The 24,241-nt window shown below is 37.9% G+C and overlaps 3 protein-coding genes across 6 annotated transcripts in view; all 3 read right to left on the bottom strand.

Moving 5' to 3' along the window:
• The window catches only part of LOC106094403 (uncharacterized), a 198,472-nt gene that overhangs the window by 111,411 nt on the left and 62,820 nt on the right, over positions 1–24,241 (bottom strand). For all 3 annotated transcript variants that reach the window (XM_059366227.1, XM_059366224.1, XM_059366225.1), the window contains one exon: positions 10,979–11,012. In XM_059366227.1, the coding sequence (XP_059222210.1) occupies positions 10,979–11,012 (34 nt within the window). The remainder of the gene's footprint in view (positions 1–10,978; positions 11,013–24,241) is intronic.
• On the bottom strand, positions 3,357–4,944 carry LOC106089483 (anti-sigma-I factor RsgI5-like). The gene is made up of 3 exons (XM_013255327.2): positions 4,614–4,944; positions 4,405–4,530; positions 3,357–3,556 (listed from the first exon to the last, which is right to left on the bottom strand). The coding sequence occupies exons 1-3, from the start codon at positions 4,800–4,802 to the stop codon at positions 3,464–3,466; spliced, it is 408 nt and encodes a 135-aa protein (XP_013110781.2). The 5' UTR covers positions 4,803–4,944; the 3' UTR covers positions 3,357–3,463.
• LOC131996642 (uncharacterized) lies at positions 11,664–21,858 on the bottom strand. Of its 2 annotated transcripts, XM_059366223.1 has the most exons (3): positions 21,611–21,858; positions 21,340–21,487; positions 11,664–13,049 (listed from the first exon to the last, which is right to left on the bottom strand). In XM_059366223.1, the coding sequence occupies exons 2-3, from the start codon at positions 21,348–21,350 to the stop codon at positions 12,149–12,151; spliced, it is 912 nt and encodes a 303-aa protein (XP_059222206.1). In that variant the 5' UTR covers positions 21,351–21,487; positions 21,611–21,858; the 3' UTR covers positions 11,664–12,148. The 2 variants fall into 2 exon arrangements, with proteins under 2 accessions (XP_059222206.1, XP_059222205.1); XM_059366222.1 differs by having other exon boundaries at positions 21,340–21,858.

The raw sequence follows: 24,241 nt of genomic DNA on the forward strand, positions 1-24,241 counted from the left end.
TAGATAAGGTTTTAATGGCAGTCTGCATAAGGCTCATTTAGACATTTTTCATTGCGTAATTTTTCAGTCCATTCAGATAAGAATTGCCCCTTGTAGGGGCTCAAGAAGCAAAATCGGGAGATCGGTTAATATGGGAGCTGTATCAAGCTATAGATCGTTTCAGACCATATCAGCTACGTATGTTGAAGGTCATGGGAGAAGTCGTTGTACAAAGTTTCCGCCAAATCTGATGCGAATAGCGCCCTCTACAGGCTCAAGCAATCAAGATCCCAGATAGGTTCATATGGCAGCTATAACAGGTTATGAACCGATTTGAATCATACTTATCAGAGTTGTTGAAAGTGATACCAAAACACCACGTGCAAAATTACAGCCAAATCGGATAAGAATTGCGCCCTCTAAAAGCTGGAGAAATCAAGACCCAAGATCGGTTTATATGGCTGCTATATCAAAACATGGACCGATTTGGCCGATTTAGACCCCAACAGACCTACACTAATAAAAAGTATTTGTGCAAAATTTCAAGCTCCTAGCTATACTCCTTCAAAATTAGCGTACTTTCGACAGACAGACGGACGGACATGGCTAGATCGACTAAAAATTTCATGACGATCAAGAATATATTCACTTTATGGGGTCTTAGACGCATATTTCGAGGTGTTACAAACAGAATGACGAAATAAGTATACTCCCATCCTATGGTGGAGGGTTTAAAACTGGTCTCTATCTTGATATAAAACCCTTTATACTGATCTCCCGTTGAGAAATCTTAAGTTCATAAAGTCGTATTTTTACCCCTATTTCAATGAACAACCGTGACGAGTTTGGATAAAGCGATTTCCCAATTTTAGTGTTCGAACCGAGAAACGCTATTCAACTCAGTGTAACGGCGAAAATGGGTAGTAAAATCACCAATTTCGCCCTTACACTGAGTTGAATAGACTATGAGTTTCGACCAGATTTGGCCATATTTGTATGCAGCTGCCACATATGCCTGTTTTTCGACTGAAGGCATTGAACGCATAAAACCCGCATTTCCTACCCAGATTTACGAAATTTAGAAGAGATCCCAGTTATAGTCAGCATCAAAACTTAAGTCCTTTTTCCTGAAATTTGAAGCAGCAATATCCTTCATAACAGCAATATCCTTCAAGAAGTGAATTAGTTTTGTGTTATTCCCGGCGATTTTTTCAGAAATTAACTACGTATAACTATGTTGGAGACCATCGTAGCGCAGAGGTGAGCATGTCCGGCTATGACGATGAAGGCCTGGGTTCGAATCCTGGCGACTTTTTTGAGGTACTGTGCCATGTTCATTCGGACTAGGCTATAAAAAGGAGGCCCCTTATCATTAAGCTTAAAACTTGAATCGGACAGCACTCATTGATATGTAAGAAGATTGCCACTGTTTCTAAATGGAAAGTTCATGGGCGAATTTGCATATGTACCAGTAATTAATTCTTACAAAAATTGAGATGAGCCTACCAAGCTACCAAGAGGATAAAAACCTACCAATTTTGGTAGGAACCAACCAATTTTGGGTAGGAACATACCAATTTTGGTAGGAACCTACCAATTTTGGGTAGGAACCTACCAATTTTGGTAGGAACCTACCAAAAACGTCTACTTGCAAACATTTACGCCAATTCAATCAAGTCTTCAAGAAATGAGAACCTAAATGGAACTTCTTCTGCTTGACAGTCGAGGACAAGCACACCACAAAAGTTATTGCACCCTTCAGTCTGTTACCATGTTTTTCGATAAGACAGTGACATGTCATGTCGATGACAAAGGCCGCCTCAGTCGACTGACGGCGAACGTAGTTGGGCCTATCCCAATCATGCGCAGAATCTTAATGAAGAGATGGCATAGCATACCGAAATATAGTGCCAAGCGCTGCAGACAGCATGCCGAGCGAAATCCCTGATCTCGAGACAGATGAATGCGGCTTTTAGGATCATATCATCCTACCGGACAGTGGCAGTGAATGGTCCCGATAAATCTACAGCGTTGTGTTACCCCCAGAGAGGAGAGAGGATCATACACGAGCCGTGCGAGAGGAGCCTATCAAGAGATGGCAATAAATTTGGGTGAATGAGAGTCGGAGCAGGTGGACGAGACGACTTATCCCCAAAGATCGGATGTGGAGATATAGGAAATACCGCGACATCAGCTATTACGTTAAACAGATGTTCACAAGCCATGGTAATTTGCGAAAATAGCTACAAGTTAGTTTAGGTTGAAATGAGGGTGCAGAATTTAATCCGCCGCATGCAGCTATGGACATGCACCCAAGTCAGTAATCGGCTAGTTGTGCGCTCTAATACTAAACAAAAAGTAACCTCGAAATTGAAAATCCAAGTTACGAATTCCGTGCTACTTACATAATCCTTAATTGCTTTCCATGCCAAGCCCCAAAGTTGGCTAATGTTTGGTATTGTATCCCCACCTAAGTGCCGGTATCAGTTAGACGTGAACGCCGGGCAATGACAAAGGAAATGCTCCAATGTCTCATCATCTTCCCCGCATGCCCTACCTATGCTATCACTTGCCGAACCGATTTTACATAAGTAGGCTCGTAGTCCTATGTGTCCCGTTATGATACCAAAATCTATCCTGTCCTCCTGCTTACTTCCATTTCAGTTATAGCCTCGTCTTCTCACGATTTGGATCCCCCCATAGGACTTTCGCCGTCCTACCGACCGTTACGCTGTTCCACAGGGTTGCATGGGCATTCGTCGCGCACGCCCTTAACTCGGACTGCGTCGGCCTGTGGCCTTTACCGCCAAATCGACTGCTCTTTCATTCCCCCTAACTCCGTTATGGCCTGGCACCCAGACGATGCGAATTTTGCCATCCTCAGAGAAGGCTTTAATCTCCTTCTCCTTCAATTTTACTGTCCGTAAAGATGTTCACACTTGACGTCCTCGCGTCAAGCACAACACAACCTCAAAATTCCAACAAGTTGCAGAGGATTAAGAGTAAACCTTCTCCCACTGCGAGGGCTAGATCAAAAGATGCAGGGAACTGAAAACAGCGATAGATGACGATAATCCAGAAGATATTGGAGAACGAAAAGAACTGAGTTGAGAGGATGAGATGCGCCTACCAAGTACTGAACAGGAAGAAGATGGATCTGGAAGCAGCGGCATAGAGTATAAGAGCGGAGTTCTGGACGCAGACCAAAAAAGTTAAAAACGATAATCACCTCAAGGTAATGCAGTATATACCCCTAGTATACCCCGATCCTATGTTGGAGGGTACAAAAACACACAATTTCTGACATAGCGCATCGAGATATGCTTTTAGATTTAGACAACGAGCTAATTATCTGACTAAATAGTCGAGTTTGCAAATTATTATAAAAATGTTTTAATGAATTTTTATTTTATTTGGTTTTTTTAATTACATTTTACTGCAAGGATAGTGATGCAGCAGAAATCATAAATTGATTACAGATGTTTCATCCCAAGTTAACAAAACATACACCAGATGCTTTCAATTTACCTTTAAAAGCTTCCCAAAATCCATCATATTTTTGTTTTAATTCTTTTACCTAAAACGATGAAAAAAGTGAAAATTAATAATTTTAAAATCTAATATAAGCCTAATGTAACTTAGTGAATGCTCTAATGTGCTATGTGGTCAAAACAAAATGTTATGCGATAAGATGTTGTGGGAAAACAACCACCATTTGTTGATGTGACACTCTCTACTCGTATTGCGTTCATATGACACCAGTGTTAATTTAGGAATTGTATGAGTGAAAAACTTAATGCAGCAAAGGTTAGCATCTGTTTGAACATGGCGAGAAAAATACGATCTGACACTGCACGGAAGCTCGACATTGAAAAGCTGCAAAACACAACAAATGGCAGCGGCATATTCCACTCGATTAACCTAACTTCTTGATGAAAGCACTCCTTGTTCCGATGATATAATGGCGCAGTGGTAAACTATTGCCCACTCCATGGAAAATGTCGCGAAATCCGTACTTGGGTACGGGAGGCCTCCTCCAAGGTACGACCAAGAATGTCGAGATGCTACTGAAGCCAAGGCAACTCTGCAATCAGTAGCAACGCGCTTCTTCTGCAATGTTCAGCATTCAATTCATTTATGGTCTGAATCTGGCATATAGCTCCAATAGCATAACAGTTCTTATTCAATATTCTTTGTTTGCCTAAAAAGATATACCGCGAGAAGGACTCGACAAATGCGACCCATGGTAGAGGGTATATAAGATTAGGCCCGGCCGAACTTAGCTTGCTCTTACTTGTTTCCCTTTACTGCTTATCTTATCCCTTATAGGTCTTAAACCAATATATCTAAGGTGCTACAAACTGCATGACGATGTCATCATACCCCCTACTATGGTGTATGGCATACAACTATAGAACTACTAACCATTGGTGAAGGAGTAGCTTTTGGCGTTGGCGTTGGCGTTGGCGTTGGCGTTGGCGTTGGCGTTGGCGTTGGTGGTAGGGAAGGAGTGGCTCTTGGTGAAGGCATAGTGGCAACTTTTTTCAATCTCTGAATATTTTGGAAAGAAACAAAAAAAAAAAAACAGAACGTAGTACACAATCAAGTTATAGAATGCTTTTATATTAACTTACAAATGGGTAAGGAATAGCTTTTCTCGCACTAGCTTTTTTTACAATCGTTGGAAGACACTTTCCATCGTATCTTTTGATTGCACAGTTTGGTATCCTAAAGATCAATGCAGCATCGGATACAAGGCAGTGATATCCGATTATAGTCAGCACTAGCACCAATAGGAATACTTTTACAGACAACTTCGCCATTGAATAGTTAGAAAAAAAAACGTTAGCTCCGTTTGATTGTTGTGCTGAAAGTTACACCAGGCAACTGATTTTTGAAATGATCATCCTTTTCATGAATTATTTAAAGGGAACCTTAACTTTGTGAACATTTGCACACTCATCGCTTGTGGTTGGGAGTATTCTATGCACTTTTGCATTGCAAATGTGACTTATATCAATACATGCTTAAAGTGATGAGTAATCGTGGGGATAGGGATAGAAAGTCACTCGCTTAATATAGAATAACATCGTTGGTTTGTGAGAAAAAGGTTTAGAGTGATGAAAAATGTTCCTTTTATAGGCTCATTATACAATATCGGGAGATCGGTATACATGGCAGCTATATCCAAATATGGTCTGATCTGTACCACATTTGTCAGGAATGGGTAGGGGCCTACCAAAACACACTGTGCAAAATTTCTTCGAATTCGGGTAATAAATGGATCTTTTATGGCCTCAATACCCTAAATCGGGAGATCGGGTGGTCGGTCTAAGGGCAGCTATATCCAATTATAGTCGGATCTGAACCGCATGTCAAAGAAATGAATAGGGGTGTACCAGAACTCACTGTGCCAAATTTCATAGAAATCGGATGAAAAATTACCAAATTATTTGCCTCTAGACTTTAAGTCTGGTGATCGGTCTATATAGCGGCCATATATAACTAAAATCCGATTTTATGAGATTAGAAGATCGGTTTTATATACAAAGAATACGAAATCCTCAAAAAGTGTTTGAAAAATGTTGTTATACCCAAGATAGCTGCAAAATTATAAATACCCAGCTTTTGGGTATAAATACCCAGCTTTTGGGTATAAATGCTGGCAACATTTGTGAGGTACTATGCCATGTAAAAAAAAGCTATAAAAAGGAGGCCCCTTATCATTGAGCTTAAATTTTAATCGGACTGCATTCATTGGTATATGGAAAGTTTGCCCCTGTTCCTTAGTGGAATGTTCATGGGCAAAATATGCATTTTTTGCATTTACCCGGGTATTTATCCAATTTACCGGGCAAATACCTTTTGGATATTTACCCATCGCCCATCTCTAATGATGTGTTAAGTTAGGCACACCTCTAAACGAATACAAATGGCGATTAAGACTTAAGCGACTTAAGTGATCCTTAGAGCAGAGTATATATTTAAGATAAACAACTAAAATCATGATAAGTTCTGCAGATCTGAATCTTATATATTCTCCACCATGGATTGAATTTATCTCTTTATAGGCAAACAAAGCATAATTGATAAGAATTGCTATGCTATTTGAGCTTTACCAGGCTATATCAGGTTGTGAACCGTTTTGCGCCATAATTGGATTACTTGTTGGAAGTTAAACAAAGCCCTTCTTCATACAAAATTTCAGTCAGATCGGGTAGTAATTGCGCCCCCTAGCTGCTCAAGAAGTCAAGATCGGAGATCGATAATATCAGATAATGAACCGTTTTAAATCATACTTAACACAGCAAATGATGGTCAAACCAAAACCCTTCGTGCAAATTAAAAACAAAACATTTTATGCAAAATTTGAGAAAATCGGTTAATATTGTAATTGAGCTGCTCAAGAAGTAAAGATCCAAGTTCGGTTTATATGGGAGTTGAATCAGGTAATGAAAGCATAGTTGTTGACTGATAAACCACAACACTTCATGCAAAATTTCAGCAACATCGGTTTCCGACATCGGTTTATATGGGAGCTATTTTAGGCTATGAGAAGATTTGGACCATACTTGGCACATTTATTGGAATTTAAAAAAAAATACCTTGAACTATATTTCTGCCAATTTGGATGAGAATTGTGCCCTCTAGAGGCTCAAGAAGTCAAGGTCTAAGATCGGTTTACATGGGAGCTATAGCAGGTAATGAAAAGCCATAGGCCATACTTTGCACAGTTGTTGATGGTCAAACAAAAACAATTCATGCAAAATTTCAGCCAAATCAGATAAAGTAGCGACCTCTAGCGGCTTTAAAGTCAAAATCCGAAATTGGTTTATATAGATGCTATATCAAGTTATGAGCCAATATGGGCCATATTTAGCGCAGGCACATTTGGCACATTTATTGGAATTTAAAAAAAATACCTTGAACTATATTTCTGCCAATTTGGATCAGAATTGTGCCCTCTAGAGGCTCAAGAAGTCAAGGTCTAAGATCGGTTTACATGGGAGCTATATCAGGTAATGAAAAGCCATAGGCCATGCAAAATTTTAGCCAAATCATATAAAGTAGCGACCTCTAGCCGCTTAAAAGTCAAAATCCGAAATTGGTTTATATGGATGCTATATCAAGTTATGAGCAAATATGGGCCATATTTGGCGCAGTTGTTGGGAGTCAAATTGGATGAAAATTGTGCCCTCTAGAGGCTCAAGAAGTCAAGGGAATAACAAGTAAACGCGTGCTAAGTTCGGCCGAGACGAATCTTATACATCCCCCACCATGAATCGCATTTGAAAAATATCACCTTCAAAATTTCAGGCAAATCGGATAAATATTACGCCCTCCATTGGCTCAGAATGTCAAATTGGGAGATCGGTTTTTATGGCAGCTATTTCAGGTTATCAACCGATTTAGAGCATGGCACCGTTTTTGAAAATCGTACCAAAACGACATATACAATATGTCAAGTTGGATAAGAATGGCGCCCTCTAGAAGCATAAGAAGTCTAATCAGGAGATCGGGTTATATGGCGGCTATATCAGGTTATGAACTGATTTAGACCATAGTTGACACTGTTGTTGGAAGTCAATCCTCAATGATATGTGTAAAATGTCAGCCATGTAGTGTTCTGTTATGACTTTTAACATTTGTGGCAAGTACGGTTTTGCAAAACAATACGTGCAAAATTTCAGTCAAATCGAATAAGAATTGCGCCCTCTAGAGGTTCAAGAAGACAACACCCAAGATCGATTTATATGGCAGCTATATTAAAACATAAACCTATATGGCCCATTTACAGTACCCACCGACCCACATAATAAGTACTGTATGTGTAAAATTTCAAGTGCCTAGCTTTACTCCTTCGAAAGTTAGAGTGCCTTCGACAAACGGACGGACGGGAGGACATTGTTAAATCGAATTAAAATATCATAACGATCAAGAATATATATACCTTATGGGGTCTTAGATTCATATTTCGAGGTGACGAAATTAGTGTACCCCCATTCTATGGAGGAGGATATAAGAAAGTCCTTGAAATGTTGTATTAAAAAAAAATTCTTGAAATTTTGTCTTTTTATTGAAAAATTGTGAGGGCGATTTTCTAGCTACAATATTATCTTTTTGGCAACACCGGTTTAAACAGCTCACGCACATTTCGTGTTTTGCTTCACTGACAAACATTTTCAGTTTGGTCTATGGCTCTGTTAAGAAAGATCACTTCGCGCTTTTCCATTTTACGACAAAGCTCATTTTGGCGCAATTGTTACGTAAATAAGCAGAAGTGTCGATTTTTGAGTGAAGATCAGCAAGAAGCATTGCATGAGCTATTAATGTATCCAGAAGATGTCACAGATTGGTGCGGTTTATGGTCTGGTGGCATCATTGGACCGTACTTCTTTAAAGATAATGCGAATAGTAACGTAACTGTTAATGGTGAGCACTACCGTGAGATGATATTCAACTTTTTTTTTGTCCAAAATGCAAGAGCTTGACTTGCATGACATTGGGTTGCAACAAAATGGTGCCCTATTCGGTGAGCATTTTATTTCATGTTCGGGACGAGTCAATTGGCCGCCTAGATCGTGCGATTTAAAGCCTTTAAACTATTTTGTGTGAGGCTATGTAAAAAGCTCATGTCTATACAGACATGAAGACATTGGAAGACAACACTGAAGCAATTATTCGTGAGATACCGGCAGAAATGGTGGAAAGAGTATGCCAAAATTGAATTACGCGGATGGACCATTTGAGGCGCAGCCATGATCAACATTTGCGTAAAAAAATCTTCAAACATTATCATCATTATTTGGACCATACTATTGATTTGAGTAAAGATATCGTGCATTTTTCTGAATTATATGTGCTTTTTATAACTTTCCTATAGCTTCTAAAAAATCACCCTTTATGTAGTAACATATCGTTAAAATGCGATGAAAAATGCAAGATTCTGAATCTGTCGTAACTATATCGAAATATGGTCCATTCTGGACCAAACTAGCCATAGTTCCTTTTCAAAATTTCAACAAAATTTGTTATCAAAAGAGTTTTAATGGGTAAAAGGCCATAAATAGGGAGATCTATAAAAATAGCAGCTCTTTCAAATATGATTCGGTCTGCACCATATTCGGGGAGTATGCGTAGGCGTTTAACATATCCCACTTTACTTAACTTTAGCAAAATCGGAAAATCAATACACTATTTATGGGTGAAAGACTTTCAATCGTGAAAGCTGTCTATATGGGGTCTATATCCAACAAGTAAAAGCGAGTGTTTGGCTGGGCCGAATCTTATATACCCTGGTTTCTCTCTGTAGGCAAACAAAGGATAATGAATAAGAATTGATATGCTATTGAAGCTATATAAGGTTATGTACCGACTCGGATCATACTTGGTTTGGATATTTGAGACCATAGTGGAAGTATTTGCGAAAAATTTTTAGCCTGATCGGATAAGAATTGCGCCTTATAGGGGCTCAAGAAGTGAAATCAGGAGATCGGTCTACATGGGAGCTATATCAGGCTTTAAACCGACTCAGACCATATGTTGAAGTTTATAGAAGAAGTCGTAGTACAAAATTTCAGCCAAATCAGATAAGAATTGCGCCCTCTAGAGGCTTAAGAAGTCAAGATCCAAGATCGGTTTATATGGCAGCTGTATCAGATTATAAACCGATTTAGACCATACTTAGCACAGTTGTTGGAAGCTGTAGCAAAACACTTCATACAAAATTTGATTTTGATTGAAGATCGGTTTATGTGGCAGCTATATAAAAAAATATGGACCGCCCAGGTCCATTTACTATCCCAATCGACCTACACTAAAAAAACGAATTCGTGCAAAATTTCAAGCCCCTAGCTTTACACCTTTGAAAGTTTGCGTTCCTTCGACAGACGAACCGATAGACGATGTGTTACAAAGGGAATGACGAAATTAGTATGACCCCATCCTATGGTGGAGGGTACAAAAATGGTTCGCTCTAAACGATACTCGACGCTGACGTCGAAAATCTGAAAACAGCTCTCTGTGTTATACTTCGGCAAATAAATTTGGCAATAAATGGTTTTTATTGGCCTGATATCTTAAATCGGAAGATCGGTCTATATGGGAGCTATGTGAAGATCTAGACTGATCTGGATTATGTATGGCAAAAATGTCGGTAATCTTAGGACAAATCTTAGCTCAATCGGGTAAGAAATACATTTTTTTTTTGTCGAAGAACATAATTCGAGAGATTGGTCTGCATGGGGACTATATTAATATATTAAGATATAGACGGACTTGGACCATATTCAGAAAAGTTAATAAATTTAAATTTAATTTTTCGGATAGTTCGAAAAATCGGTCTTAAGAAAAAGCCGGTTTATTGATAACCCTAACTTTATCACCAAGCCAAGGGTACAGTTGATGTGTCAACCAGAAATGCTGTATAAATAAGTAAAAAGAAACTGTATAAATAGATAAAGTCCTCAACTGGTTTCTTTAGATAGTACTATAACATTTTAGATGTGTTGGCATGGGTTATTGTTAACCGATCGTCGTATTATCGTATTTTGCTTATTGAGATCAAAAGAAAAAAATGAGTGGTTCGCATTTCTCCATTTGTAAACAAAGAGCTCTCATTTATAGCGTTGGACGGTCTCAGAGTTGGTTATCCTCGACTTAGCAGTTTAGCTTGGCTTAGTAGCTGGCCTATTATTTTGTGATTTGTGCCAAAACATACGTGTTTAAGCGAGTTTCACTTAAACAACTGTTGGTTTGCATACGCACAGCTCTCAGGTATCAATCAATTTGCTGTATACCAACTATTGTGAATGAGCAGTTGCACATAGTAGCATAGATCATCATATAATTCTTTTCTAAATTTCCAATCCAAATAGCCACTCAGATTACTGGCAATAAATTTTCTGCATCAAGCATCTCCACTCGATTTAGCGGTCAAATATTCAGTAGAAAGAATTCTTGGAAACATTCATAAGTATATGAAAATCAAAAGACTTACCATAGTCGGGTTTCAATTGATCTGATTTAAACACCTGAAAATAACAAGAAAAAGTTGTCCTTAGTTTTTTCTCCATTTTTAAATGATATAGGAAGAAATTTTTTTCAAAATTCGATTGTCACAGGACCATTCATCGTCATGTAGAAAAAAACTTAAAACTAATATAAACAAGTAAAAGCGTGCTTTGTTCGGCCGGGCCGAATCTTATATACCCTCCACCATGGATCGCATTTGTCGTGCTCTTGCCACAGTATCTCTTTTAAGGCAAACAAATGATTAAAGAAAATAATTGCTTTGTTATTGGAACAATATCAAGTTACGGTTCATTTCGGACCATAATTGAACTGAATATTGGAGACCATAGTAGAAGTCATTGTGTAAAATTTCAGCTAAATCTAATAAAACTGGCGCACTTTAGGGGCTGAAGAAGTAAAATAGGGAGATCGGTTTATAGGGGAGCTGCATTAGGCTATAAACTGATTCATGCCATTTTCGACACGTATGTTAAAGGTTATAAGAGAAGCCGTTGTATGAAAATTATAGCTAAACCGGATAATAATTGCGCCCTCTAGTGGCTCAAGAAGTCAAGACCCCAGATCGGTTTATATGGCATATATATCGGGTTATGGACTGATTTGAACTATTCTCAACACATTTGTTGTACAATTCCGAGATGGGTTTTCTAGAATGGACTGTATATCAATGTAGCTCCCAGAACAGTAAGTTATCAGTGAAACGAAAAGAAATAAAAGGTAGTATGTCAGTTCTTTCAATCCAAAGTGACAGCAGTTTATTTAAGGATGGCAGCGTCTTACCCTTATGGAAGTTGATGCACAAGTGACGCTATGAATTTCAGTTAAAAATAGTCAGACATTATGAAATTAAATTCAGCTATTAATTGTTAAGATAGAAAAGGACAAATCTTTTAAATGAAATTTAAGTAAAAGCTTTCCCTTCGTGGCAGAGAACAGCCTAGAGTTACCGCTATTTGAACTAATATTTAATATATGAGGAGTAAACATTTATCGTTCAATTCATTATAATGTAATTCATTTCAATTCTTTTAATTAAATTTAAGTAATAATTTAAACTATGGATAAAAATGTCAGAATCGACACGTTATTGTTGAATGGGCATTCAACATGCCGGCCCCCTTGCAAGACTGCAACCTCAGTAGAGACACGCCCCAGAGATGATCCATCCAAATATTGAACTTTGTGCAATTGGCATCGATGACGATGTCTGAATTAAACCGGCAAGCAGAATTTTTGACAATTGATCGTTCCCAATAAAAATTTCTATGTTCGTTGGCTTAAAGAAATGAGGATCAGCCAAGTCTGTAAGGTGATCATAAACAGATTGTAACCGTTTTTCAGACGTCGATTCAGGCAGTGTAATGTTGCAATTGGTTTTGACGATTCCCGATATTTGAATTTTTGCAGCTGAGTCCTGATAGGACTGCAAACTGACCGTGCAAAACACTTCACCATTCTTCTTGGTAGTGCGGAGATTCAATCGATTTACCATAGACCTAAGAATGACCGTCTGTAAGCCAGCAGAGTTCAACATAAGCCTCGCTTTCTCAGGACCACTATTCGTTAATACTCGAGCCAATGCAGTGGGAAGAAAAACGTGTTTCCTAGACCTTAGATCCAACCTTTCACGTACAAGTGGTCTAGAAGTTTCTTTGCACTTGCTATCAGAATGTTGGCGAGGGGCGGTAGTTGTGTACCTTGGAGGAGAATTTTGGGAGTTTGACTTCTTTTTTTGGTAGTTTCTATGAACTCTGTTATTGGTCTCCCGTTGCGATCTATAATCAGTAGAGTGTTTGTGTTTATTTTGCCGATCATGTAAGTGTAGCATGGTATGGTGATTTTTGTTGCAGACAAGGCAAGCCATCCTGGACCCACACCACTCTCGGGTATGAGACGAGCATAGGCATCGGTAGCAAAATCTCTTATTTTTTACTTCTTGACGGCGTGTAGTGATATCCATTTGTTGGAATCGCAAACAGTGTCTCAGTGTATGTCTTTCTTGACAGATACGGCATTTTGGAACATAGAGTGCTTTGCTGTAAGGTAAAGTTTATTAAAATGTGAACGGAACAAAGGGAACTAAGGAATTCAATTGGCAACAGGTAAAATGCACAGCTTAACTAATGGTCGCACAAGTGTCCCATTTTGGGTTCTTAATTCGGCAACTCGAACTCGTGAGTCAGGACCACAATATACTTTAGTAACGCGACCTAGACGCCATTCAGTTGGGGGCAAGTTATCATCTTTGATAACTACAAGATCATTTTCCTTCAAATTTTGTTGCTCATTCTTCCATTTGTATCTTCTTTGTAAATTAGATATGTATTCATTTTTCCATCTTTTCGCAAAGTGTATTTGAACAGTTTTCAGTCTTTTCCATCTGTTAATAAGAGACAAATTGTCAGAGAAATCCTCTGGAACAGTTGTTAAAGGCGCACCTCGTAAAAAATGTCCAGGGGTCAAAGCAGTTATCTCAATAGAATCTTCGCTTGTGGGAGATAAGGGTCTAGAATTCAAAATACTTTCAATTCGAATTAGTAAAGTAGAGAATTCTTCATATGTAAATTTCAAATTGCCTGCTACTTTTCGGAGATGTGTTTTCATGCTTTTCACTGCGGCTTCCCATAAACCACCCATATGTGGGGCATGAGGAGGAATGAATTGCCAAGTAAAACCATGAATATTGTATTTATCGACAAGATGACTTTCAGCAGATTTGAGAAAATTTTGATATTCCCGGGTGAGAGCACGATTTGCTCCGACGAAATTTGTTCCATTGTCAGAGAAAAGTTTGTTCGGAAACCCCCGCCGTCCAACAAATCGATCGAAAGTAGCCAGAAAAGCCTCAGTTGTTAACTCAGAACACGCTTCCAAGTGAACCGCTCGAGTAGAGAGACACACGAAAACAGCAGCGTATCCTTTTTGAAGTTTTGCATTTCGGAGTCTGGAAGTCTTTACGTCGAAGGGTCCCGCAAAATCTATACCAGTATTTGAAAAGGGCAAAGAAAAGTTGCAGCGCTCAGGAGGCAAAGCAGCCATTATCTGATTTCTGACTCTTTGTTTGTATATTGTACAAGTCCGACAGTTTCGAATACAGTATCGTATAGAATTTTTCAGGCGAATTACATAAAATTCAGATCTTATTGCACGTAACATGCTTTGGTGTTCAGCATGTAAAAGAATATGATGAGTAAAAGTTATGAGAAGTTTACAAAAGTGCGAATGCTCAGGTAAAATGATGGGATGCTTTTCATTATAAGATAAATTAGAATTAGCGAGGCGACCGTCTACTCGCAACAATTTGTTTGTATCCAGAAAGGGGTTCAAAGTTAGTAGTTTGCTTTTCGAAGAAATTGCTTGGTTGTTTTCAAGTGCATGATACTCAGTAGAATAAAACCTCAGTTGAGCCAAACGAATCAACTGGAACTTTACAGTACGAATTTCTGCAGCCGTAATAAAAGTATTTCCCATATCAGAACAGCTCTTTTTTTTGCATTTTCTTATAAAACGATACATAAAACAGATTACTCGCAATGCCCGATTAAAGGATGAAAATCTCTCTAGTATATCCTCTATCTGTGTCTCAGTTTGAAAGTTGACGACCTTTCTTTCAAGATCAGGCTCCTTAAATGTGGTAGACTTTGGCCAGAATTCCGGTGGTTTTCCTAACCACTTCGGTCCGTGCCACCATAATGAGTTGGACATTAGTTCTGCTGCAGTACATCCACGAGTGCCAAGATCAGCTGGATTTTCACTTGTTGGTACATGCCTCCATGTGGCGTTCCCAACATTTTCTAAAATTTCCGATATTTTGTTGGCTACGAATGTCTTCCAGTGAAACGGTGGTTTGTCCAGCCACGCTAAAGTTATGGTGGAATCAGACCAGAGATAAATATCAGTAATAGCAATGTCCAGATTTTGAGAAACTGATTTCAAAAGTTTTGCAAGTAGTGCAGCTCCACATAGCTCCAGTCTTGGAAGACTGACAGTTTTTAACGGTGCCACCTGGCTTTTTGACACAAGTAAGTTAGATGTGATACATGTTGCAGAAGAGACTGCACAAATATATATGCAAGCACAATATGCCTTTTCAGAGGCATCACAAAATCCGTGGATTTGAACTTGCTTCACAGGAGTATACCCGATCCACCGAGGAATTCTAATTAATTCAAGATCCAGAAAGTTTGAAGTGAAATTTAACCATTTCTCAAGTGAGTGTGGCTTAACTTCTTCATCCCAGTCAGTTCCATCAATCCATAGTTGCTGGAGAAGAATTTTCGCCACAATTATAATTGGCGCTAACCAGCCAGCGGGATCAAAGATTTTCGCCACAGTTGATAATATTTTCCGTTTAGTTAGCGGACTCGTGGGAATAATTACATTTGAAACGTACGAAAAGGTGTCAGCCATCGCATTCCAACGAATGCCTAATGTTTTAGTTTCGCTAGTATTCTCTAGCTTCAAAAAATCTTCATTTAGAAGATCCTCCGGGGGCATGTGTCGCAGAATAAGTGAATGGTTTGCTGTCAACTTTTTTAAAGGAAACCCAGCAGAATTCAGCAAATCAATAAGTTCTTTTAAATAAGATTCAGTTTCTGATAACGAATATCCACCAGAAAGTATGTCATCCACATAGATTTGATTTTTCAAGATATCTGAAGCAGTTGGATGAGTCGATTTTCCGTCATCGCTCAGTTGCAAAAGGGTTCGAATTGCTAAGTATGGTGCACAGTTTACACCAAAAGTAACAGTTTTCAAACAAAAATCAGTTATTTCTTTAGTTGGCGAATCTCTAAACAAAATTCGTTGAAATTGCCTGTCATTTTCATGCACGTAAATTTGACGATACATCTTTTGTATGTCGCCATTAAAAACATATCTAAAAAATCTCCAGCGCAAAATGACATTCATCAAATCGTTTTGAAGTACGGGGCCAGTATGCAAAACATCATTCAAAGAAAACCCAGTAGACGTCCTTTTTGAAGCATTAAATACAACCCTAACTTTAGTGGAAGTCCGTTCAGGTTTGACAACAGCGTGATGAGGGAGATAGAATGAGAGATATTTTCCATTATGACACATTTCAGTTGAAGAAGTTGGTTCCATGTGATCAAGATCTAGATATTCTGATAAAACTTTTGTATATTCAGTTGAAAGAGCGGAAGATTTTTTCAAAGATTTCTCCATATGAAGGTATTGTCCCATCGCAGCTCTTCTTGATAACCCGAGTGTTACATTTGGAGGCAGATCATGACGAAATGGCAGTCTTACCAAATATTTCCCATCAGCTTGGCGAACAGTTGTATCCTTGTAAAATTCTTCACACCAAATGTCATTTTCGGACAAATTTCGACACGATGGAACTTCTTCAAGCTCCCAAAATTTTCTAACTTCGTCATTTGTAGTGTCCGAACAAGTTATGAAAGACGCAAAGGAAGATGTAGATCGAGTTTTCGGTGGACCGCTCAATATCCAACCAAATTCAGTTTCTTGTGCTAACAGATTCCCCGATATATTCTTTCGTACACCAGCTTTCAGAATAAATGGAAGTACATCGCTACCCAACAACATATCAATCTGCGCTGGTTTGTTAAAATTCGGGTCAGCTAGGTCAAGTCCTCTCAAATCGGACCAATCAGAAACCCGAGTTGTGGAAGATGGCATTAAATGATTCATATTCATAATAACCACCGCGGTTGCCTTCAGTTTAAAGTTAGAATTTCGAGATTTCAATATTAAGTTACAGATCTTTGACGAGTTCTCTAAAACAGTGCCTCCCAAACCAGAAATTGTCGTGAATGCTTTCCTAGTCGGTATTGAGTACCTATTAACAATTCTGCTTGATATAAAGGATTCTTGTGATCCCTGATCAATAAAAACCCGAATTGTAAAGTTGGACCCCAAGTGTTCCAAGTCAATCAATGCAGTTGGCAAAATAGTACAATCCCCGGAATTCGCAAAATTGGATTGAACATACGAAACCGGATCAGCATATGCGGCAGCCGAAGTGGACGGTTGATCTCCCAGTTGCGTGTCAACATGATAAGCCGATACCTGTGCCGGCGGTTCCATTCGATTTATCTCCCTAGCTCCTGTGGCGTTAAATTCGGGATGTAATAAGGTATGGTGCGACTGCTGACATTTCTGACAACGTTTCTCGCTTTTGCAATTCTGAGCGATATGTCCGTAAGACAAACAATTGCCGCATATTTTGTTAGCAGTTATAAATTTTCGCCTTTGAGGAAGTTGCCACGACATGAATTTGGGACAAGTACGAAGTGAATGGTCTTCCTTACAAGCCTTGCACGGTTTGTAATTTTTTCCTGTTTTAACATGATAATTTTGCGATTTTTGAGAAGTTGTAGGTTGATTCGATGGTTTTCTCATGTCCGAAATCGATTCCAACATGTTAAGTCTCTTCGAAATGAACTCGTCAAGCTGATCCCAAGAAGGCATCTGCTTATGATCAGCAAGAGAATTTTCCCAAGCCGCCAAAGTCTCATCTGGAAGTCTTGAGGATACCCAGTAAACCAGTATAGGATCCCACGAAAGAACCGAAATGTTAAATGTTTTCAAAACCAAAAGACAGTTATTAATAGTATATTGCAAGTTTCGCAAAGCTCTCCCTTTCTCAGATGTAACCCTTTCAGTCTCAAATATTTTTCGAAGTTGATGATTAACAAGTATACGCTTATTTTCGTAGCGCTGTCGCAGTGCATCCCATGCCAATGCGAAATTATTGTCGGTCAGTGCATATTGTTTCACGATCTGATTCGCTTCCCCTCTTGTCTTTGCTCTCAAGTGGAATAATTTTTGAGCAGGAGATAACTTCGGATGTTTTATATAAATGGCAGAGAACATGTCTCTAAAGCTTGGCCATTTATCGTAACCACCGCTGAAAATTTCAGTGTCACATGGGGGCACCTTTAACGAATAACCAGTTTCATCCGAAGACCTGGTTTCAGTTGTCTCAGTCTGTCGTAACGAGTTTTCCATTCTCCTAGTTTCAAGCTCCATCAAATCAAGCATTGATGTCTTACACCTTTTAAATGACTTACAAGACTCATTAAACTTGGAATGAATAGACTCTTTCTCTTCTTGAGAGAGCTTCTCCTCAGTTGTCATCTCTTTCTCATAGACTTGAGTTAAGGTATGCCAACGACGTTCCAAGTCGTCGAGATCCACCCGTAAACTTGACAAGGTGTGTTCTAACACATCGATGGCAGCAAAATTGGCGCAATAAGTGACCAATTGGTCAGAGAAGAATATAAATTTCTTGGATGACATATTCCCTCAAAGAAAATCCGATCAGAAGCTATTCCAAAATCCCAGAAACTCTCGCGATAATGCAAATAAAGGTTCCAAACCGAGGAGATGAATTAGAGTACAATTGTTAACCAGTCAGTACTGATCGATAATAAATGTTTGAGCGATATATTCCGTACCAATTTCAACTATACCAAGCCAGCAGTAATTTCCCAAACAAATCAAGGCCAATAGAAGTATCTCAAACCAGTATAAACAGTTTTAGCTCAACAAGATAAAATTTGAAGATATTCAAACAAATAAAATTATAAGACCAAATAAATCAAGGGAAAATGTAATGATTATCAATTACATTAAAAAATCCAAACCTCAATGCAATACAACAGCATAAACGTAATATCTGAACTTTTCTATCAGATTTCCAGCTCATCGGAGCCCTCATTTGATTTTCAAAAATTGAATTAGCATAAAGAGAAAAACGATGTTAGTTTTTAACAGTGTAGTGCCAATCGAAATTTCTTCTGTCCAGTCTTACTGTTTGAATCCAAAAACAGCTAAACTGAATTCACAGGAATTGAATTAAACCTTCAAGAACGCAGTAGAACAGCTTTAGTATGCATTAAACTATCTTCCTGGAAAGTACTCACGAAAGGTTTTAAGAGCGAGAGCAGGAAATCGTGCTTGTGTAAAGGAAAAGAGAGATCGAAAAACAAATAAGAGCAGTTCTAACTCCAACAGTGTAGGTTCCTTCCAAATTATACCGAACGATTTATGACCGAATGTTATGGTTTTACAGGCTTGTAAAATCGATGATAACAGTTGCAAGCAACATCAAAACAGACTGTTAGGAAGTACAGAGAACATTGAAAATACTCGCTATGTTTATTTGAACTTAAATTTCGCACTACGCTCTCTTAAGCTGCATCTGAAATGGCGAATAAATTCCAAAATATGTTCAAGTTTGAGCAAGATATGAATGCCGAACAATGGTCAGTACAGACTTCTTCACGTAAACAGAAGAATAAGTGCAGATAAGTGATAAAGGTTTTGATGAGGTGAATTGCCAATGTGTCGCTTACACTGGCACACACAAAATTCACAAAAAATTCCTTTTAAAAATCAGACTATCCCTTTATCTTCTAAAATCGTTGATAAATTTTGTAGTAAGTGTGAGCAACGCTAACGGTATCCAAGTTAGTGGACTACATTCGTAAAAACCTTGTCTTGCTGGTATAAATAATTTCTCATTGGAAATGGTGTAATAGACGTTTCGGTGCCAAATTGAACCAAAATCTGCAGTACATCATACAAAAAAAAAAACTCCATAGAACAATTGTATGTGTGGTTTTGTAAAATTTCAATTTCCGTGTCCCAAAAAAATGGCAAAATTTTAAGATTCAGTTATATATTGTCAAAATTTCGTAAAATCCAATTATTAAATTAACTTTTATTAGAATATAAAGATTGATGTAGTTGTTTCTATTGTAGAATCTTAGGAATTTCATGCACTGTGAACAAATATTTTCATATATGGTGTCGATATTTGAAAAGCGTGGTTTTCCCTTTAGTTATGTGTTATTAAATATATATATAATATCCAAATCAAATTTATGGTTTATATGTGCTTCTTTTTGATCAATTCGTTCTGATCTATTCAACGATGGATGCAGTTTAAATTTTCCGGACAGGTGTGTGAACAATCTATTTCCTTTTTCTTGCTCAGAAACCTCCGAGCTATGTAAAAGCAAAATAATTCCGGCTTCAGGAATTTGTTTGTTCTGTGGACCAATTTATATATAGAATTGGATCTATGTAACTATCTTACACAAACAAAATAAAATTATTTCAATAATGCCTTTTTCCAGTTTATTCCCTCACCATTTAAGCACTTTTTCCTTTCTTCTTTTAAAATATATTTGGTAACCCTACACATTGAAATGCACTCACCCACATTACTTGTTGCCTTCTTGCCTTCACCTCCTCCCATCCACTCAACAACGATCTGTCTATACGCCTTTCCTCTGTATAACCTGGTGCGTACCGTAATGGCAATAAAATATCCAACGTTCTGCCTGTCTAGATTATCCAATAAGGCTTGTCTGTACCTCCAAACTCCACACGTCTTCCAATTTATTTTAAGCTTCAGCAATTTCGACAAATCTGTAGCCAATAGTATCCTCTTCTTTTATATAGATTTATTTTTTCCAAATTAAATAATTTCTCCACTAAATTCGCATTCACTTCGCCTTATTCTTTATGCAATGTCTAAATATTTCACTTTTCCATAAAATTATTAAATTTCCTCACTTCTCTTCCTCTTCAAATAGTTTTCTCAAAGCACATGTGATCTTTATTGTCTCTGTTCTAAATAAGTATGATGGATTTAAAGAGCAAATATTAGACACAGATCATGTGTTTTGATGACTCTAACATGAGAATGAATGTAAAATGCGGTTGTCGAAACAAATGTTGCCATGAATAATTCAGGCAACATTTGTTGCTTTTGAGAATATTATGTTGTTAACAGAAGTCTAATTTCTTTCAATTTCAAAGTAATTTTTAAGAGCATAAATTGTTGTTGCTCTTAAAGCCGAGATATTTTCATTTATTTCTTTATAAAAGCAATGTTAAGCATGTTTCAAAGTAGCAAAGAAAATATTTCCTTTATTTCTGTCGAAGTGCGAAATCAACCAAAGATGAACTTTTAACGAGACCTGTGCTCCTTATTCCAAAGCCACTTTGTGCAGTACAGGTTATATCTGTATTTATTTCGTGCGGTGCGTCAGTTGAAACGCGAAATTAATATTAAAATTATGCTCGAGAAGCATTTAATTATGTTGTCACAGCGATGAATGTTGTGTTTAACAGGTTAGTTTACCAAATAGTTTCCTACACGAGCTATGTGTAAGAACAGTTTGACTTTGTGCTTTTCGGAACAATAAAAAAAAAATCCTCAATTTTTTCCTCAGTTTTGTAAGAAGTTAATCCAATAAGTTGCCATGAGTTTAAAAATGTAATTCCTTAATTCCTGCCGTTCACAAGGTAACAAACTTTACATACCTTTTTTCCATTGCGGTGAAGACTTATTTAAAAATTGAGATTTTAACAGCGGTGGACGACGTCCTAAAATTTTCCAAACAAATCTTCTTGGTTTCTCTGACGGTTCGAAGGACCATGTACAATTCCGAGATGGGTTTTCTAGAATGGACTGTATATCAATGTAGCTCCCAGAACAGTAAGTTATCAGTGAAACGAAAAGAAATAAAAGGTAGTATGTCAGTTCTTTCAATCCAAAGTGACAGCAGTTTATTTAAGGATGGCAGCGTCTTACCCTTATGGAAGTTGATGCACAAGTGACGCTATGAATTTCAGTTAAAAATAGTCAGACATTATGAAATTAAATTCAGCTATTAATTGTTAAGATAGAAAAGGACAAATCTTTTAAATGAAATTTAAGTAAAAGCTTTCCCTTCGTGGCAGAGAACAGCCTAGAGTTACCGCTATTTGAACTAATATTTAATATATGAGGAGTAAACATTTATCGTTCAATTCATTATAATGTAATTCATTTCAATTCTTTTAATTAAATTTAAGTAATAATTTAAACTATGGATAAAAATGTCAGAATCGACACGTTATTGTTGAATGGGCATTCAACATTTGTTAAAAGTCATAACGAAACACCTCATGCAAAATGTCAGCCAAATCGGATCATATTTGCGTCCTTTAGAGGCTCAAGAAGTCAAAACCCCAGATCGGTATATATGGCAGCTATATCAGGTTATGGACCGATTTGAACCATTCTTAATACAGTTGTTGGATTTGAACCATTCTTAATACAAAACACGTCATGCAATATTTCAGCCAAATTGGATAAGAATTGCTCCCTGTAGATTTTAAAGAAGTTAAGACCCCAGATCGGTTTATATGGCAGATATATCGGGTTATGGACTGATTTGAACTATTCTTAGCAGATTTGTTAAAAGTCATAACCAAACACCTCATGCAAAATTTCAGCCAAATCGGATAATAATTGCGTCCTCTAGTGGCTCAAGAAATCAAGACCCCAGATCGGTTTATATGGCAGCAATATTTGGTTACGGACCGATTTCAACCATACTCGGCACGGTTGTTCGAAGTCATAATAAAACGCCTCATGCAAAATTTCAGCCAAATCGGATAAGAAATGTGTCCTCTAGCGGGTCAAGAAGTCAAGATCCCAGATCGGCTTATATGGCAGCTATATCAAAACGTAGACCGATATAGCCAATTTACAATCCCTACCGACCTACACTAAAAGAAAGTTTTTGTGTAAAATTTCAAGCGGATAGCTTTACTCCTTCGAAAGTTAGCGTGCTTTCGACAGACAGACGGACGGACGGACATGGCTAGTTCGACTTAAAATATCATGACGATCAAGAATATATATACTTTATGGGGTCTTAGACGAATATTTCGAGGAGTTAAAAACAGAATGACGAAATTAGTATACCCCCATCCTATGGTGGAGGGTATAAAAAGGGTTAAGTTCGGAGAAAAGTTTTACATGGCATAGTACCTCCCAAATTTTACCAGCATTAGGATGGGAAAACCACAGCTGAAAATTTTTTCTGATGGTCTCGCCAGGATTCGAACCCAGGCGTTCAGCGTCATAGGCGGACATGCTAACCTCTACGCTACGTTGGCCTCCTCCATTACCATATCTATATATATTCAGTTCCCATGAACTCTGTTAAGTCAATAAATCCGCTTTTTATGGGATTAAGAAATCGGTCTATATGGCAGCTATATCTTTATAGTCTGATCTGGAACATATTTGGGTCGGATTTTGAAAGGTTTAAACTCACTATTTCAAATTTCAACGAAATCGGGTAAAAATTAAAGACTTTATTGGCATCAAACCCTTAAACGGCAGATGGGTTTATGTGGCAGCTATATTTAAATATCGTCCGACCTGAACCATATTTGGGTGAGATGTCGGGAGGCTTTAAAAAACTAAAACTTTAGCGAAATCGAATAATAAATGCAGCTTTTATGGGATTCAGACCATTATCCGGCAGATTAGTCTATATGGCAGCTATATCTAAATATAGTCCGATCAGACCCATATTTGGGTCGGATGTCGGGTGGCTTAAAACAACTGACTGTTACCAAATCAGGTATTATATAAAGCTTTTAAGGGCTTCAGACCCTTTAAAGGCAGATCGGTCTAGATGACATCTATATCCAAATATAGTCCGATGTGAACCATATTTAGGTCGGATATCGGTAGGCTTAGAACTTTCAAATTTCAGCGAAATCGGATAAAAACCAGTAAGGAAAGTAAAAAGTGGAGCGGAGCCGACTATATAATACCCTACACCACCGAGTCTACACCGAGAGCTAGACCCATTGATAAGTATACCGATCGGCGTAGAATCACTTCCTGATTCGATTCGATTCGACGAACGCTGTTGATTTAGAATAAAATCGGTTCAGATTTAGATATAGCTCCCATATATATCTTTCATCCGATATGGACTTTAAAGGCTATAGAAGCCACAATGCTGGTCCGATCCTTGCAAAATTTTGTCAAAATCGGTTCAGACTTAGATACAGGGCCCATATATAACTTTCATCCGATATAGAATTTTATGACTGTAGCAGCCACAATTTTGGTTCGATCTTTACAAACTTTGGAAGAAGTGTTTTCTTTAAAGTCTCAATACGAGTGTACAATTTCATAAAAATCGGTTCAAATTATGATATAGCTCCCATATATATATTTCATGCAATATGGCCTTTAAAAGTTTTAGAAGCCACAATTTGGGTCCGAGCTTAACAAAATTTGGCATGATTTGTTTTATTTGCAGTCGTCGTATGTGTGCAAAATTCCATAAGAACCGGTTCAGATTGAGATATACCTCCCATATATATCTTTCATCCGATTTGGACTTTTAAGGCTTTAGAAGACTCAATTTTG

The sequence above is a fragment of the Stomoxys calcitrans genome, chromosome 4 (genome assembly GCF_963082655.1).
Source record: "Stomoxys calcitrans chromosome 4, idStoCalc2.1, whole genome shotgun sequence".
NCBI lineage: Eukaryota > Metazoa > Arthropoda > Insecta > Diptera > Muscidae > Stomoxys > Stomoxys calcitrans.